The 13,619-nt window shown below is 43.3% G+C and overlaps 1 protein-coding gene across 2 annotated transcripts in view; it reads right to left on the reverse strand.

Moving 5' to 3' along the window:
- Window positions 1-13,619, reverse strand: part of pde8a (phosphodiesterase 8A) — a 130,232-nt gene that overhangs the window by 14,376 nt on the left and 102,237 nt on the right. For both annotated transcript variants that reach the window (XM_084337858.1, XM_084337857.1), the window contains 5 exons: window positions 8,997-9,045; window positions 8,648-8,783; window positions 5,217-5,415; window positions 2,633-2,850; window positions 491-623 (listed from right to left, as the gene is read on the reverse strand). In XM_084337858.1, the coding sequence (XP_084193984.1) occupies window positions 491-623; window positions 2,633-2,850; window positions 5,217-5,415; window positions 8,648-8,783; window positions 8,997-9,045 (735 nt within the window). The remainder of the gene's footprint in view (window positions 1-490; window positions 624-2,632; window positions 2,851-5,216; window positions 5,416-8,647; window positions 8,784-8,996; window positions 9,046-13,619) is intronic.

Genomic DNA, 13,619 nt, shown 5'->3' on the forward strand with positions numbered 1-13,619 from the left:
TTACAATTTCTGTTGCTCACATTCACCCATTCACTCAGACATTCACACACCGACGGCGGAGGCAACCATGCAAGGTGCCAACCTGCTCATCGGGAGCAATTAGGGGTTAAGTGTCTTGCTCAAGGACACTTTGACACGCTGCCAGGAGGAGCCAGAATTGTACCGGGAACCTTCCGATTAACAGACGACTGCTCTACGCTCTTTCTTTCTCCCCGCCCCCTGGCAGCACCCCACATGGATTTGTTTTGCAGAAGCAAGGAAAGGGTTAACAGCTTTCGCTAACCGTGAATGTGAAGTTGTTTTTATTGGTGGAGAAAGTTTTGCTTGGAAAGGCGTAACGTTTGTGGCGTAACGCAGTTCAGCGTAACTCCTGCGGTACAAATACAATGTGGAGGCTACCAGCGGTCTCATCGTGTTCTCCTGGTAATCCTCCTACCAAGGATTATAAATACAAAATACATCTCAACATGTGTTCTTCACTCCGTCTTACCCCGTTCTCCTCCAGAGCAGCCAGTGGCTTGTTGATGCTGTTGACAAATTTGTTGACATGTTCAAAGTGTTTCGTCATCTCCGTTGCTAGGACCATGTCAATGATGGCCTGGCGCAGAGTACGATACTCATTCCTAGAGAGAGAGAGAGAGAGAGAGAGAGAGAGAGAGAGAGAGAGAGAGAGAGAGAGAGAGAGAGAGAGAGAGAGAGAGAGAGATGAGATCAAGAGGGCAGGGATGAGAAGAGAGAAAGGGGAGGGAGGGAGAAGGGTTAGAGAGTGAGATGAGAGCGTGGTGTGACTGCAGTAACAGTGGGGATGAATGGCTGCATTGTTCATCTTCTCCTCTCCGAGGGGAACAGTGCATGTGAGCTGCTCCGCTTTGGGGACTCAAGTCACATTACTACCCCACTGCTGTCAACACACACGCACGCAAACACACACACACACACACACACATACAACCACACACACACACACACACACACACACACACACACACACACACCTGCTCTGATCTCCAAAATTATTTAGGCTATTTTGTTTTGAGAAGTTATGATGAAAGTTGATGAACACCACAAGTTATTAAAACATTTCTGGTTTGCATGTGTGTGTGTGTGTGTGTGTGTGGGGGGGGGGGGGGGGTATTTATTATTAGCATGCAGAAGTAATTTTCTTTGACCTAAAGAAACACTCCGTATGTCTTGGTATTACCCACATAACCACTTAAGCCAATGTTTCACTTACGTATAATTGCTTTCAAGTGTCACTTGAGCTCTATAAAACTCCCTTTCCGACACATTCTTATCTTGCAGGGCATTTCGTAATCCCTTAAACCTGAATCATATTGTTCTGTTGTGAGGAGGACATGTGATAATGGGTTATAAAACATATTGTTCTGTTGTGAGGAGGACATGTAATAATGTGTTATAAAACATATTGTTCTGTGAGGAGGACATGTGATAATGGGTTATGAAACATATCTACACGACACGTTCCATGTCTCCAGAGCTTGGCCGCATCGGCTCCCCAAGAAACTCTGCTGGATGACGGCACCTGGAGGAGAGCAGACCTCTAGTTTGAAGAAATTGACCAAATACAAATAGTATCTACAAGTTCACTAGAGGTCTGCTGTCTAGGTGACGTCATGTGGCTGATTTTCTCAGGGGTGCAACCAAGTTCTCAAGGACATGTTAGTACTTTTTACAGTATATCCAATTATTACATGCAAATCCTTATCCACTACATTGCTTTTAATTTAGATTGATCATAATCATCTTTATTTATATAGCACATTTACAACAGTTGTGACTGTACCAAAGTGCTTCACAGATAAAAGCATAGAGCAAAAAATACATATACAGTACTGTGACGAGCCTGGTGGTGTTCAGACTTGTCACGGTTAAAAAACAAACTAATTCAAATGTCCACACAAGTGCAATATCAATCAATACAAATATTTATTGATTACAGGCAGAATATAGTTCAATGGGCAAATAGAATGGTCGTAATACAGTCCGATGGTCAAAACACAAAAACAGGCTCTCGTACAAAAAAGGGATTGTTCAATACTCCAGTACACAATGAACACCTTCTTGCCTTCACCTCTCCTCTCACTACCGCTCACCTCGCAAAACTCCGTTATATATCTCTCTCAATACAACAACTCCAACCTCACCTCCACTCAACTCAACTCTCTCTATCGTAGTGTATTTGTAGTGTGTGTGTCTGGGGTGTGTGCGTGTGGGATGTGGGTGAACTAATGATGCACAGGTGTGTTCTATCAGTACTAATCAGCTACCTAATTGTTTCCACTCCTTCCGTGGCAGTAATATCTCCCGTCCTTCACATATCCATGAGAGGCGGGGTGATATCTGCCACAGTACATACTAAACGTGCACACAAAAAGTGCAAATACAAATAAGTGCAAGGGTTCAGATAGAAAAAATTAAATAAAAAATTTGATAAAAGAAAGAAAAGTGCAGCAAATGACAAAATAAGACATAAAGGGACTAAAAGTAGCGACCTAGGAGGCAGGCTCAGTTTACGTCAGCATGACCCTGAACTAGAAGCTCCCCCACTCTTAAGCAAATACCTAAAGGTAATAACATATCACACAATGTGCAGGTGAGGAACAGCTCCTACCTTTCCATGTTCTTGAAGATGTTGCACTTCTCATCTCGCGTGGTGATCTGAAAGGCCAGCGCTGCGTGGTGGCTCTCTAGCACCGCCGTGTCATTGTAAAGAATGGCCAGCTCACTTCCTGCGTTACAAAGGAAGCTGTTGGTGCGACCGGGGTGATCCACGTCATGGACAGTAGCAGCGATCAGGGCAGCCACCTCATCAATGGGGTCTAGACTTTGCTGTTACAACAAATAATGTTGGGGAAATTAAAAACAAAATATGAGATTTTTTCCATGAGGACAACAAAGCACATCATGCATAGATTTGTCTAAAGCATTTGATACAGTTGGTCATCCCTTGCTCTTACAAAGATTACCTATAGTATTGGGTTGGATAGAAAGGCGTGTGATTGGTTTCAGAATAATTGAGAGGCGACAGTGTGTGAAGTCGGAAAATGGTGTGCCACAAGGTTCAGTTTTTGGTCCTGTCCTCTTCACCATTTATATCAATGATATGTCTCTTCCTTGAATGGTTGTCAATGCCATCTTTATGCTGATGACACTATTGCATATTGTATTGCTGATTCTGTACAACTGCCCATTGAGAATTAGCTATTTTCCTTTAACACCCTTCAGGTTAATCTTAAATTGGTGCTTAATGCAAGTAAAACAAAGTACATGCTTGTGTGCATGCTCATGTTCATGTTTATTAGAGCCAGAAATATTCAGTTTAGTGGTTTGCATATATACACTGTGAGTGGTTCTAGCATTGAGAGTCATTGAGGATAAATATCTTGGCATCTGGCTTGATGAGACATTTACATTTAAATACCACTTAGACAACCTTGCCAGCAAGCTGCGACAGAAAATCAGAAACAGAACCAGCTTTCTTTTGATGAGGATTGAAAAGGATTGTTGAAGCAGTTTTCTTGTCAGCTTTGGACTATGGTGATGTAATTTATAGACATGCTGCTGTTTTTATCTTGTTGTGTTACTGCTTTTAATTTTCTCTCATTTATTTTAACTGTTACTCATCATCATTGGAAGTGAGGGCAACCTGAATGATTTTACCAACAATTAATTTAAAGAGATATACAATTATAGCAAATAATCAAACTCCTCATTTAATTCTCATTTAATGTTCCATGTTTATATCTTTTTTCATGTTTTGTTTTGTATTATCCGTCTAGGGAATAAAGATGAAAAACAGACTATAATAAATTGCAGTACAGCCCATATAAAAGCAATCACATTATTTTGATCAGCACAATGTAATAATTATGTAACAATTATGCTGTTTAATGACCTTTCCTTTGTCTGTCTAAGCCAGAATATTTGACTTTTGTTTGTGTGCCAAGTCTTGGGTGACCACCTCCCAGTCCATTGGCTACGCCAAAGAAAGATCACTTATCTGAGGTAAATTCTCAGAAATAAAACATTTGGTAATCAGCTTATCCAATACACCCACTTAAGTTATTGTTATTAAGTTATTGGGCCACTGACATACTTGGACCAAGCTACCTCTACCTTGAAAAAGACACGTTCTTCGATTAGATTAGATTAGATTAGATTCTTTAATGACCACCCAGCCAGGCTGGTGGAATTTGTTTTCAGTGCAGTTACAGCATTGTTCCAACATAGAACATAGAACATATAACATCACTTACAATACATACATACATACTACATGCAGTTAAATACATAAATACTGTACATAATTACAAAGACCACAATATCATAGTTTATGTCCATGTCCGTAGCAACAGAGGTAGGGGGGTTACAGGGGGGGGGGGGTTGCTACAGGGAGTTCAGTGTCCGTATGGCAGTGGGGAAGAAGCTGTTTTTAAAGCGGGATGTTTTGGTGGTCAGGGATCTGTAGCGTCTCCCGGAGGGCAGCAGCTGGAAGATGTGGTGTGCTGGGTGAGTGGGGTCAGAGATTCCTTGCTCTTCTTATTGTGCTTTGGCGGTGGAGTGATTCGAGTGATGGGAGGGGGGTGCGGATTATTTTGGAGGATTTATTGATTACTCTTTGCAGTTTGTTTTTGGAGTGAATGTCCAGACTGCTGTACCAAACTGTTATGGAGAAGGTGAGGATGCTTTGAATGATGGCCTGGTAAAAACGGAGCAGGAGGTGTTTTCTGATTCTGTATTTTTTGAGCTGGCGGAGGAAGAAGAGTCTTTGATTGGCTTTTTTGTGGATGTGGTCTGTGTTGGTTTTCCATTTGAGGTTGTTGCTTATGTGGGTGCCGAGAAATTTGAAGGAGTCTGTCCGACAGGGTGGCTGACACCTAAGATACACATATAGTCCCTATATAGCCATTGCTGACTGCCGATAGTCTAATATATGAATAGGCATTTAACCATACTGGTGTTTTGATAAATGCAAATGGCTCTGGGAGGCAAGGGTTGTCATGTGACCTGCACAGTAAAACCCTAGCAGCAGCTTGTGTTGTGTTGTGCAGCTTGTCTGAACCTGAACAAGCGTGCGTGTTTGTATCGCCACTTGAGCGTGACATAAGAGCAAAATGGCCACTGTGTGAATATGGTCAATGGAGTTGTGTGTGTCCCCCCCCCCCCCCCCCAAAGGCAGCCAAGGGACCATTTACCTTGACCCTCTCCTTGCAGAGGAAATAGGCAGTGGCATGCAGCACATCGGCTGCGTGGCTAGAATTGTGGTAGGAGTTACTGGAGTGGTAGTTGGCCTCGATCAGCTGTAACCAGGAACGCAGTGTTCCCTCTGGGCAGGCCAGGAACTCGCACACCCCGAAGCGAGAGAACGTCTTCAGACCCAAGTAGGTCAAAGGCCTGCGGGGGGATTTAGTATGATAGTGATTTAACCTCTCCTCACACGAAATCCCTACTGGTTGGCTCAATCTACAGACCGCCAGATCATAGTGGCTTTTATGATACACTTGACGGGTGTTTAGCTGGAGTTGAGGATGTAGACAAAATTCTTATTGGAGACTGGAACACGGATATGCAACGAAAAGATGCACCCGTCTTCAAGTCATTCAGTAGGTTTTGTGATCTGCACGGCCTCAGCCAGCTAATCACCCAACCCACACGTGTATGTGAGTCAACTCAGACTACCATTGACCTCATTCTGACCTCCGACAAGTCCAAGATCTCCAATAAAGGGGTTATAGCATGCGGGTTAAGTGATCATTATATGATATTCTGTACCCGCAAAAAGCTAAAACAAAAGGCTGGCTGCCACAAAACAGTCACATCTAGAGACCTCAAAACCTACTCTAGCGAGGCCTTTAACCTTGAACTGGAGAGTCTGGACTGGTCAGATGAGCTCAATGGTACACTGGTTGAAGAAACATGGCTTGGTTTCAAAACCAAATTTTCAACAATACTAAACGACATGGCCCCCCTAAGAACCACCAGGGTAATAAATTGCGCTGAGCCGTGGATGCACTCCGAAATACTGGCCGCTATGAAAGCCAGAGACAAAAAATGCTCTGAGTTTCGTAAAAGTCAGTCAAAGCTTACCAAAAGCACGAGCAGTGAACTCCAAGCCCACGTGACTGAAATCAAACTGGAAAGAAACAGACTAAGAAACGACGTAAACTCCATGATCAAAACTGCAAAAAAGAATTTCATCAATGACAAAACTGAGGAAAACAAAAACAAACCATGTGAACTTTGGAAATTACTCAATAATCAACTAGGCTGCAGTAAAAAACTTAAAACCAGATTCTCAAACATAAACATAAAAACGGACAACACGCTCATCACAGACAAGCTGGATGTAGCCAATTACTTAAACATTTTCTTCACAAACATAGCCAAAACACTGGTAAACAAACTACCCTCCCACTCAAGGCATTATGGGGTAGAACACATAGTAGCTTACTACAAAAACCTAGGGGTCCGCAAGGACGACTTCAAGCTGGAAATGGTAACAACAGATGAGGTACTCAAAAAACTGAGCGCCCTCCAACCAAACAAGGCCACTGGCCATGACAACATCCCCTCCAAATTCCTCAGAGACTCAGCAGCCGCCATCACCCCAATCATCGCACACATAATAAACCTGTCCATAAAACAGGGACACGTCCCCTCAAAATTGCGAGGGTGACCCCTCTGCACAAAAAGGGCAGCAAATTAGACCCAGGCAATTACCGCCCTGTTTCTATTCTTACCTCCATCTCGAAAGTCATGGAAAAAATAGTCTACGAAAAAAATCTAATCTACGAATTCCAATCTGGCTTCAGAACATCCCACTCCACTGACACATGCCTTCTCTATTTGAACGACCACATCAAACAAGAGGTGGACGCGGGCAAATACTGCGGCATGGTCATGCTGGACCTACAAAAAAGGCCTTCGACGCTGTCAATCACTCCATTCTGATTGACAAGCTAAAAGCAATTGGTTTTGATAGTCTATCAGTGAGCTGGATGCAATCCTACCTTGAGGGGAGGGAACAGATGGTGGAGGTAAATGGTACCCTACCCCCCCCCCCCCCTCCCAGTGAGCTGTGGTGTTCCACAAGGAAGCATACTAGGACCGCTACTGTTCCTAATTTATGCAAATGACATGTCGTCAGCTTGTGACTGCAACTTGTTCCTGTTTGCGGAAGACTCAGCCCTGCTGGTCTCTGACAAGAACAAGTTACAGGTTGAAAAAACCTTCAGCTCGGAACTAGGCAAAATCTGCATATGGCTCGCTGATAACAAACTATCATTACACATGGGCAAAACAGAGTCCATTCTCTTCGGTTCAAATAACAAACTCAGCAAGACCGACGGCTTCTCAGTTACAGTGGGTGACAATATTGTCACAAGGAAAGATGAAATTACCTACCTGGGTTCCATCCTAGAGGCTAATCTTTCCTGTGACAAAATGGCATCCAATGTAATAAAAAAAAGTCAACCAACGAACTCGATTCTTGTACCGGATCTCCTCTCTGGTAAACAGGAATACCCTGAAGACTCTGGCAGGAGCACTCATTCAAGGGTACTACGACTATGCTTGCACCTCATGGTACCAAAGCACCTCAAAGGCGCTAAAAACTAAATTACAAACATCTCAAAACAAACTGGTCAGACTACTGCTTGACCTTACTCCTAGAACCCACCTCACCCCTGCCCACTTTGACAACCTAGGATGGCTTAGAGTAGACGACAGAGTACAGCAACTTGCAATGGGCCTGGTACGACCAAGGTACCCATGTACATGTCAAAATACTTCCCAAAGGTCAGTGAATACCACGATCACAACACCAGAGGGAGCTCCACAAATCATGTTAAACCCAGATTCGGCTCAAACAAGGGACTAAACACGTTTCGCAATTATGCCACATCAATGTGGAACGCCCTACCTAAAGCTGTAAAGGAATGTGAATCACTACCCACTTTCAAAACCACTCTCAAAGAACACCTACGGGAGACTGCAATTCGAAACTGGCCCCTGTAAATGTCCTAACCCAACCCCCTCCAATGTACAGTAAATTACCTAGTATGGTTGTCAATATTCCAATGTACAGTTTTGCTTGTTTGTACAGTGTTTCCCCCCCCCAACCCCCTCCAATGTACAGTAAATTACCTAGTATGGTTGTCAATATTCCAATGTACAGTTTTGCTTGTACAGTGTTTCCCCCCCACAACCCCTCCTACCCAACCCCCCCCCCCCCACCCAACCCCACCCAACCTCCTCCAATGTACAGTTTTTACGTCAAATGTATATACTCCCTTTTCTGGACTCTTTTTGTATCACAAACAGTACTGTATTTGCAAATCTGGTATGTCATAAATGTATAGATGTAGCAGTACTGTCTATCTGTATGTCATGTATGTCATATACTGTATGTCCTGATGAATTGAAAATGGGGGACCCTGATGTAAACAAGACGAAAGTCTTTCTCTGGTCTGCATCCCCTTAACAATTGTGTGTATTGAGCTGTACTGTATTGTCCCCATTCTGCAATCTGTTAATAACGTTTTCAATCAATCAATCAATCACACAGTCCATTTTGTTGATTTCCAGATCAACCTGAAAGCTAACCACTACAGTAGCACTTCCTCACCGTTTCATCGTGGCAGACTCCAGGTTGAAGACGTCAAAGTCCCAGGAGTCCTCGTTCTCCATGGTTTGGGCTATACGGGGTGGGATGTCGGCTAAGGACAGAGGGGTGGCCAGTTGGCTGGGGAGGTGATGGGGCTCTGTGTGAAAGAGAGCAATAGAGACAGAGGCATTGCAGAGAAAAAGCGGAAGGAAGGCGAGGAAGAAACAGAAGGCAAGAAAGGGGAGACATCTTTAATAATTCACACATAGCTATTTTTGAATGTTCCCTCATGACAAAAGTAATATCTTGAATTTCAGATGTATGCCAGAAATATCAAATATCATCCCTGCAGTGTTCTCTGTCTACTTACGTTTTGTGGAAAAGATGTATTCGTTTCCTGACAATCTGCGTAAGCCATCCTGTGAAAGAGAAAGATGAAGAGAGTGAGCAAATGTGGAGGAGGGGGGGGGGGGTCTCGGGGGCATTTTTTATACATGAGCTACTGTAGCACTCATCTTTTGGAGTAGGCACAGGATAGATGACAGGTATTGTTTTTTCTTATTTTTTATAGATGTCACCATTAGCATCACATTGGTTACTAAACCCAAGTCCCTCTCAAGAGAAGTCTGCTCACTCTGGTTCCCATGTTGACAACGATGGCAACCAGAGGATATATCCTGCGACATCTCCAGATTCTCCACTGTGTTTTTCTTTTCACATTCTAGTTCAGTCACTTCATCCAGCCAGTATCTCTCTATGCTGCAACATGACGCTTCGTTAAATTCCACACTTGACCAAAGACTTTGTTGTCTGCCTCCGGATGCCACACACACACAAGGTTCTGACCCAGTTTCAAAGGGCAATGACCACGCAGATAGTGCCGCCAAACAGGCAGCATTGTCCCCGGTTCTTACGGTATCCCAATACCCAACCCTGACTGACTAATCAGTCTTTTCTCTCTCCCTCCGTTTCTATTAATGATGTCCTGAGTCATCAAGCCTAGCAGGCTGACAAGAAGGAACAGGAGTGTGTCCATCTTTCCTATTACCAGTGTAGGTCCCCCTGGCTCACGTAAGACACATGAATCAAAACATTTAACGAGCAGCTGTATTCCATCCTAGTGGTTTGCACAGGGAGTGACCGCAGCAAACAACAAGTCATGTAGACGGAAGCATGATTTGCGCTCAAAACAGAAGAGACAAAGGAGAGGGTAAGAAAGACCATCTTCCTGTACCATCAAGAAAATATGCAAATAGGTTTTTCTTCCATGCCTTCTTACTCTTAAAAGAACAGGCCAACTTTTTGGGAAATTAGCTTATTTGCCACCAGAGACAACACCACCGGAGACAACACCACCAGAGACAACACCACCAGAGCAGTGTTAATTTTGTCAACGAAAATAATGACTAAATATGGTCGTCAACAAAGCTTTTTCCCCCGACGACAACGAGATGTGACGTCATGTTAATGTAGATCATGTGACACTAACGTGACTAAATTATTTATGCATTATAGTTGACTACATCCGAGGACACAAAAATTTACTTTACAAAAACCATGACGAATTCTCTCTTAATTTATGTTGACTAAAACAAGATGAGACAAAATAATTATAACTTTTAGAATAATTCACATTATTATTTCAGCATTTCCCATTTCCGTTTCTGGACCCTACTAGTATAAGTTGTTAATGAATCCCTTTAGCACTTGAAGTGCACTAAAACATCGTAATGACTTCTTATTTTTCATATAATGTTGGGTACATGCTCAGTAGAGTTAGAATGCTCCCAGTCTTAGGGGCTGTGATATTTTGTTACCACACTTTATGCACATAGAAGTGCGGTGGCAGGTTCGCTAAGCTAATGTTGTTAGCCGAATGCGCTGATGGAGGCCGCCATTTTAAGTTTTAACTTTAAAGTGACGTCAGCGATCTTCGGTTGTACTCGACGGACAACAGGGAATGTGTGTGCGACGTGTGTGAAATTTGTACAGTAGGTCCCAGTGAGAATTGCAATCAGTGTGTACTGTGTATTTACACTATCCTAATGTTGCTTTGTTGGTAAAAACCCCCAGAGACAACACCAACAGAGACAACACCACCAGAGACAACACCAACAGAGACAACACCACCAGAGACAACACCACCAGAGACAACACCACCAGAGACAACACCACCAGAGACAACAGAGACAACATGACATGACAACCATGACAATATCCCCTCCAAATTCCTCAGAGACTCAGCAGCCGCCATCACCCCAGTCATCACACACATAATAAACCTCTCCATAAAACAGGGACACGTACCCAAAGACTTCAAAATTGTGAGAGTAACACCCCTGCACAAAAAGGGCAGCAAATTAGATCCAGGCAATTACCGCCCTGTTTCTATTCTTACCTCCATCTCGAAAGTCATGGAAAAAATAGTATACGAACAGGTCGAAAAGTCCCTTGCGGAAAAAAATCGAATCTACGAATTCCAATCTGGCTTCAGAACATCCCACTCCACTGACACGTGACATGCCTTCTCTATTTGAATGACCACATCAAACAAGAGGTGGACGCGGGCAAATACTGCGGCATGGTCATTCTGGACCTACAAAAGGCCTTCAACACTGTCAATCACTCCCTTCTGATTGACAAGCTAAAAGCAATTGGTTTTGATAGTCTATTAGTGAGCTGGATGCAATCCTACCTTGAGGAGAGGGAACAGATGGTGGAGGTAAACGGTACCCTATCCCCCCCCCCTCACAGTGAGGGGGGGGGGATAGGCTTCCACAGTGTTCCACAAGGAAGCATACTAGGACCGCTACTATTCCTAATTTATGCAAATGACTGATTGATTGATTGAATAGTTTATTGATTTAGAATGGAAAATCACATATACATTTGATCACAATTATGAACAGGTATACATTTCTCCATTTACCAATAGGATTCCAATAAACACAATAAAGCCATAGGCTTGTTTCCATTGTGGTCCTTCATCATTGGTGTCAGTGGATTTATGTACTGGTGTGTGGACGTGGGTGTTTGTAGTGTCTGTATGTCAGGATGTGTGGTATAAAAACAAAAAATACATACAATAATATTCCATTTTATAGACAATAAAAGAATAAAAAGGAATAACACTTATTAAAAACCCTTTGTTCACTACTCCCAGCTTGTCGTCAGCTTGTGACTGCAACTTGTTCCTGTTCGCGGACGATTCAGCCCTGCTGGTCTCTGACAAGAACAAGTTACAGGTTGAAAAAACCCTCAGCTCTGAACTAGGCAAAATCTGCACCTGGCTCGCTGATAACAAACTATCATTACACCTGGGTAAAACAGAGTCCATTCTCTTCGGTTCAAATAACAAACTCAGCAAGACCGACGGCTTCTCTGTTACAGTGGGTGACAATATTGTCACAAGGAAAGATGAAATTACATACCTAGGTTCCATCCTAGAGGTAAATCTTTCCTGTGACAAAATGGCATCCAATGTAATAAAAAAAATCAACCAACGAACTAGATTCTTGTACCGGATCTCCTCTCTGGTAAACAAGAATACCCTGAAGACTCTGGCAGGAGCACTCATTCAAGGGTACTACGACTATGCTTGCACCTCATGGTACCAAAGCACCTCAAAGGCGCTAAAAACAAAATTACAAACATCACAAAACAAACTGGTCAGACTACTGTTTGACCTTACTTCTAGAACCCACCTCACCCCTGCCCACTTTGACAACCTAGGATGGCTTAGAGTAGACGAGTACAGCAACTTGCAATCGGCCTGGTCTACAAGATACACTACACGACTAAGGTACCCATGTACATGTCAAAACACTTCCCAAAGGTCAGTGAATACTAGGGCTGTCCCCGACTAAGGATTTGTATAGTCGACTTGTAGTCGCCGAAATTAGCCGATAGTCGACTATGAAAAATAAAATAAAAAAAAAAATAATTTTTTTTTGTATCATTCCATTTGGGCTGTGGGGGGTCTGAAGGAGTCGACGGAAGGCTTCTTGTTCTCTGCGAAAGCATGCAATTGGTCCACTGATGGATACATCTTGATATTTGTCTAGTCTAGTGTATTCATTAGATGGGTGAAATCCTCTTTCAGTGCCTCTGTGCTCTGTGCCTATTTTCTTAGGCAGTTAGCATCTGGTATGCGTGCCATTAGCGTTAGCCACGCTTCTAGGCTCTTTGCTTTTGGAAAGAATGATAAAAAAAAAATTATAAGAATTTCTTTTAATTTTTGCATTAGACTAAGAGGTTGGCAGTCGACTACGGCTCCTTTCGATCGATTACTCGACTATTCGACTAATGGGGGTCAGCCCTAGTGAATACCATGACCACAACACCAGAGGGAGCTCCACAAATCATGTTAAACCCAGATTCGGCTCAAACAAGGGACTAAACACGTTTCGCAATTATGCCACAACAATGTGGAACGCCCTACTCACAGCTGTAAAGGAATGTGAATCACTACCCACTTTCAAAACCACTCTGAAAGAGCACCTACGAGAGACTGCAATTTGAAACTGGCCCCTGTAAATATCCTAACGCAACCCCCTCCAATGTACAATAAATGTCCTATTAAACCCAATAATACACGAGACCCTCTTCTTGGGACCAAGTAAGGTTTTGTCGATAATCCAATGTACAGTTACCCCCCCCCCCCGCCTACCCCGCCTACCCCCCCCCCCCCCCCCACCACCTCCAATGTACAGTTTCCTCCCCCACCCCCCCCTACCCAACCCCCTCCACCCCACCTACCAACCTCCTCCAATGTACAGTTTCTTCAATATCTATATGCCTCTGGTGTCCTATGGACATGCTTTCCCCAACACATGGTTCCCATCACATCTTCTCAACATCCCACTATACAATACCTAAACACCTAACACTTATGCCTACCACCGCGACAACCCCAACTTCATAATTTGGAATGACAGACAAATTAACCACTTTACAGGCTTATGGCTCCTCCTGTTCAAAGATACTCTATCCC

This window comes from Notolepis coatsorum (genome assembly GCF_963971535.1).
Source record: "Notolepis coatsorum genome assembly, chromosome: 20".
In the NCBI taxonomy this organism is placed as follows: domain Eukaryota; kingdom Metazoa; phylum Chordata; class Actinopteri; order Aulopiformes; family Paralepididae; genus Notolepis; species Notolepis coatsorum.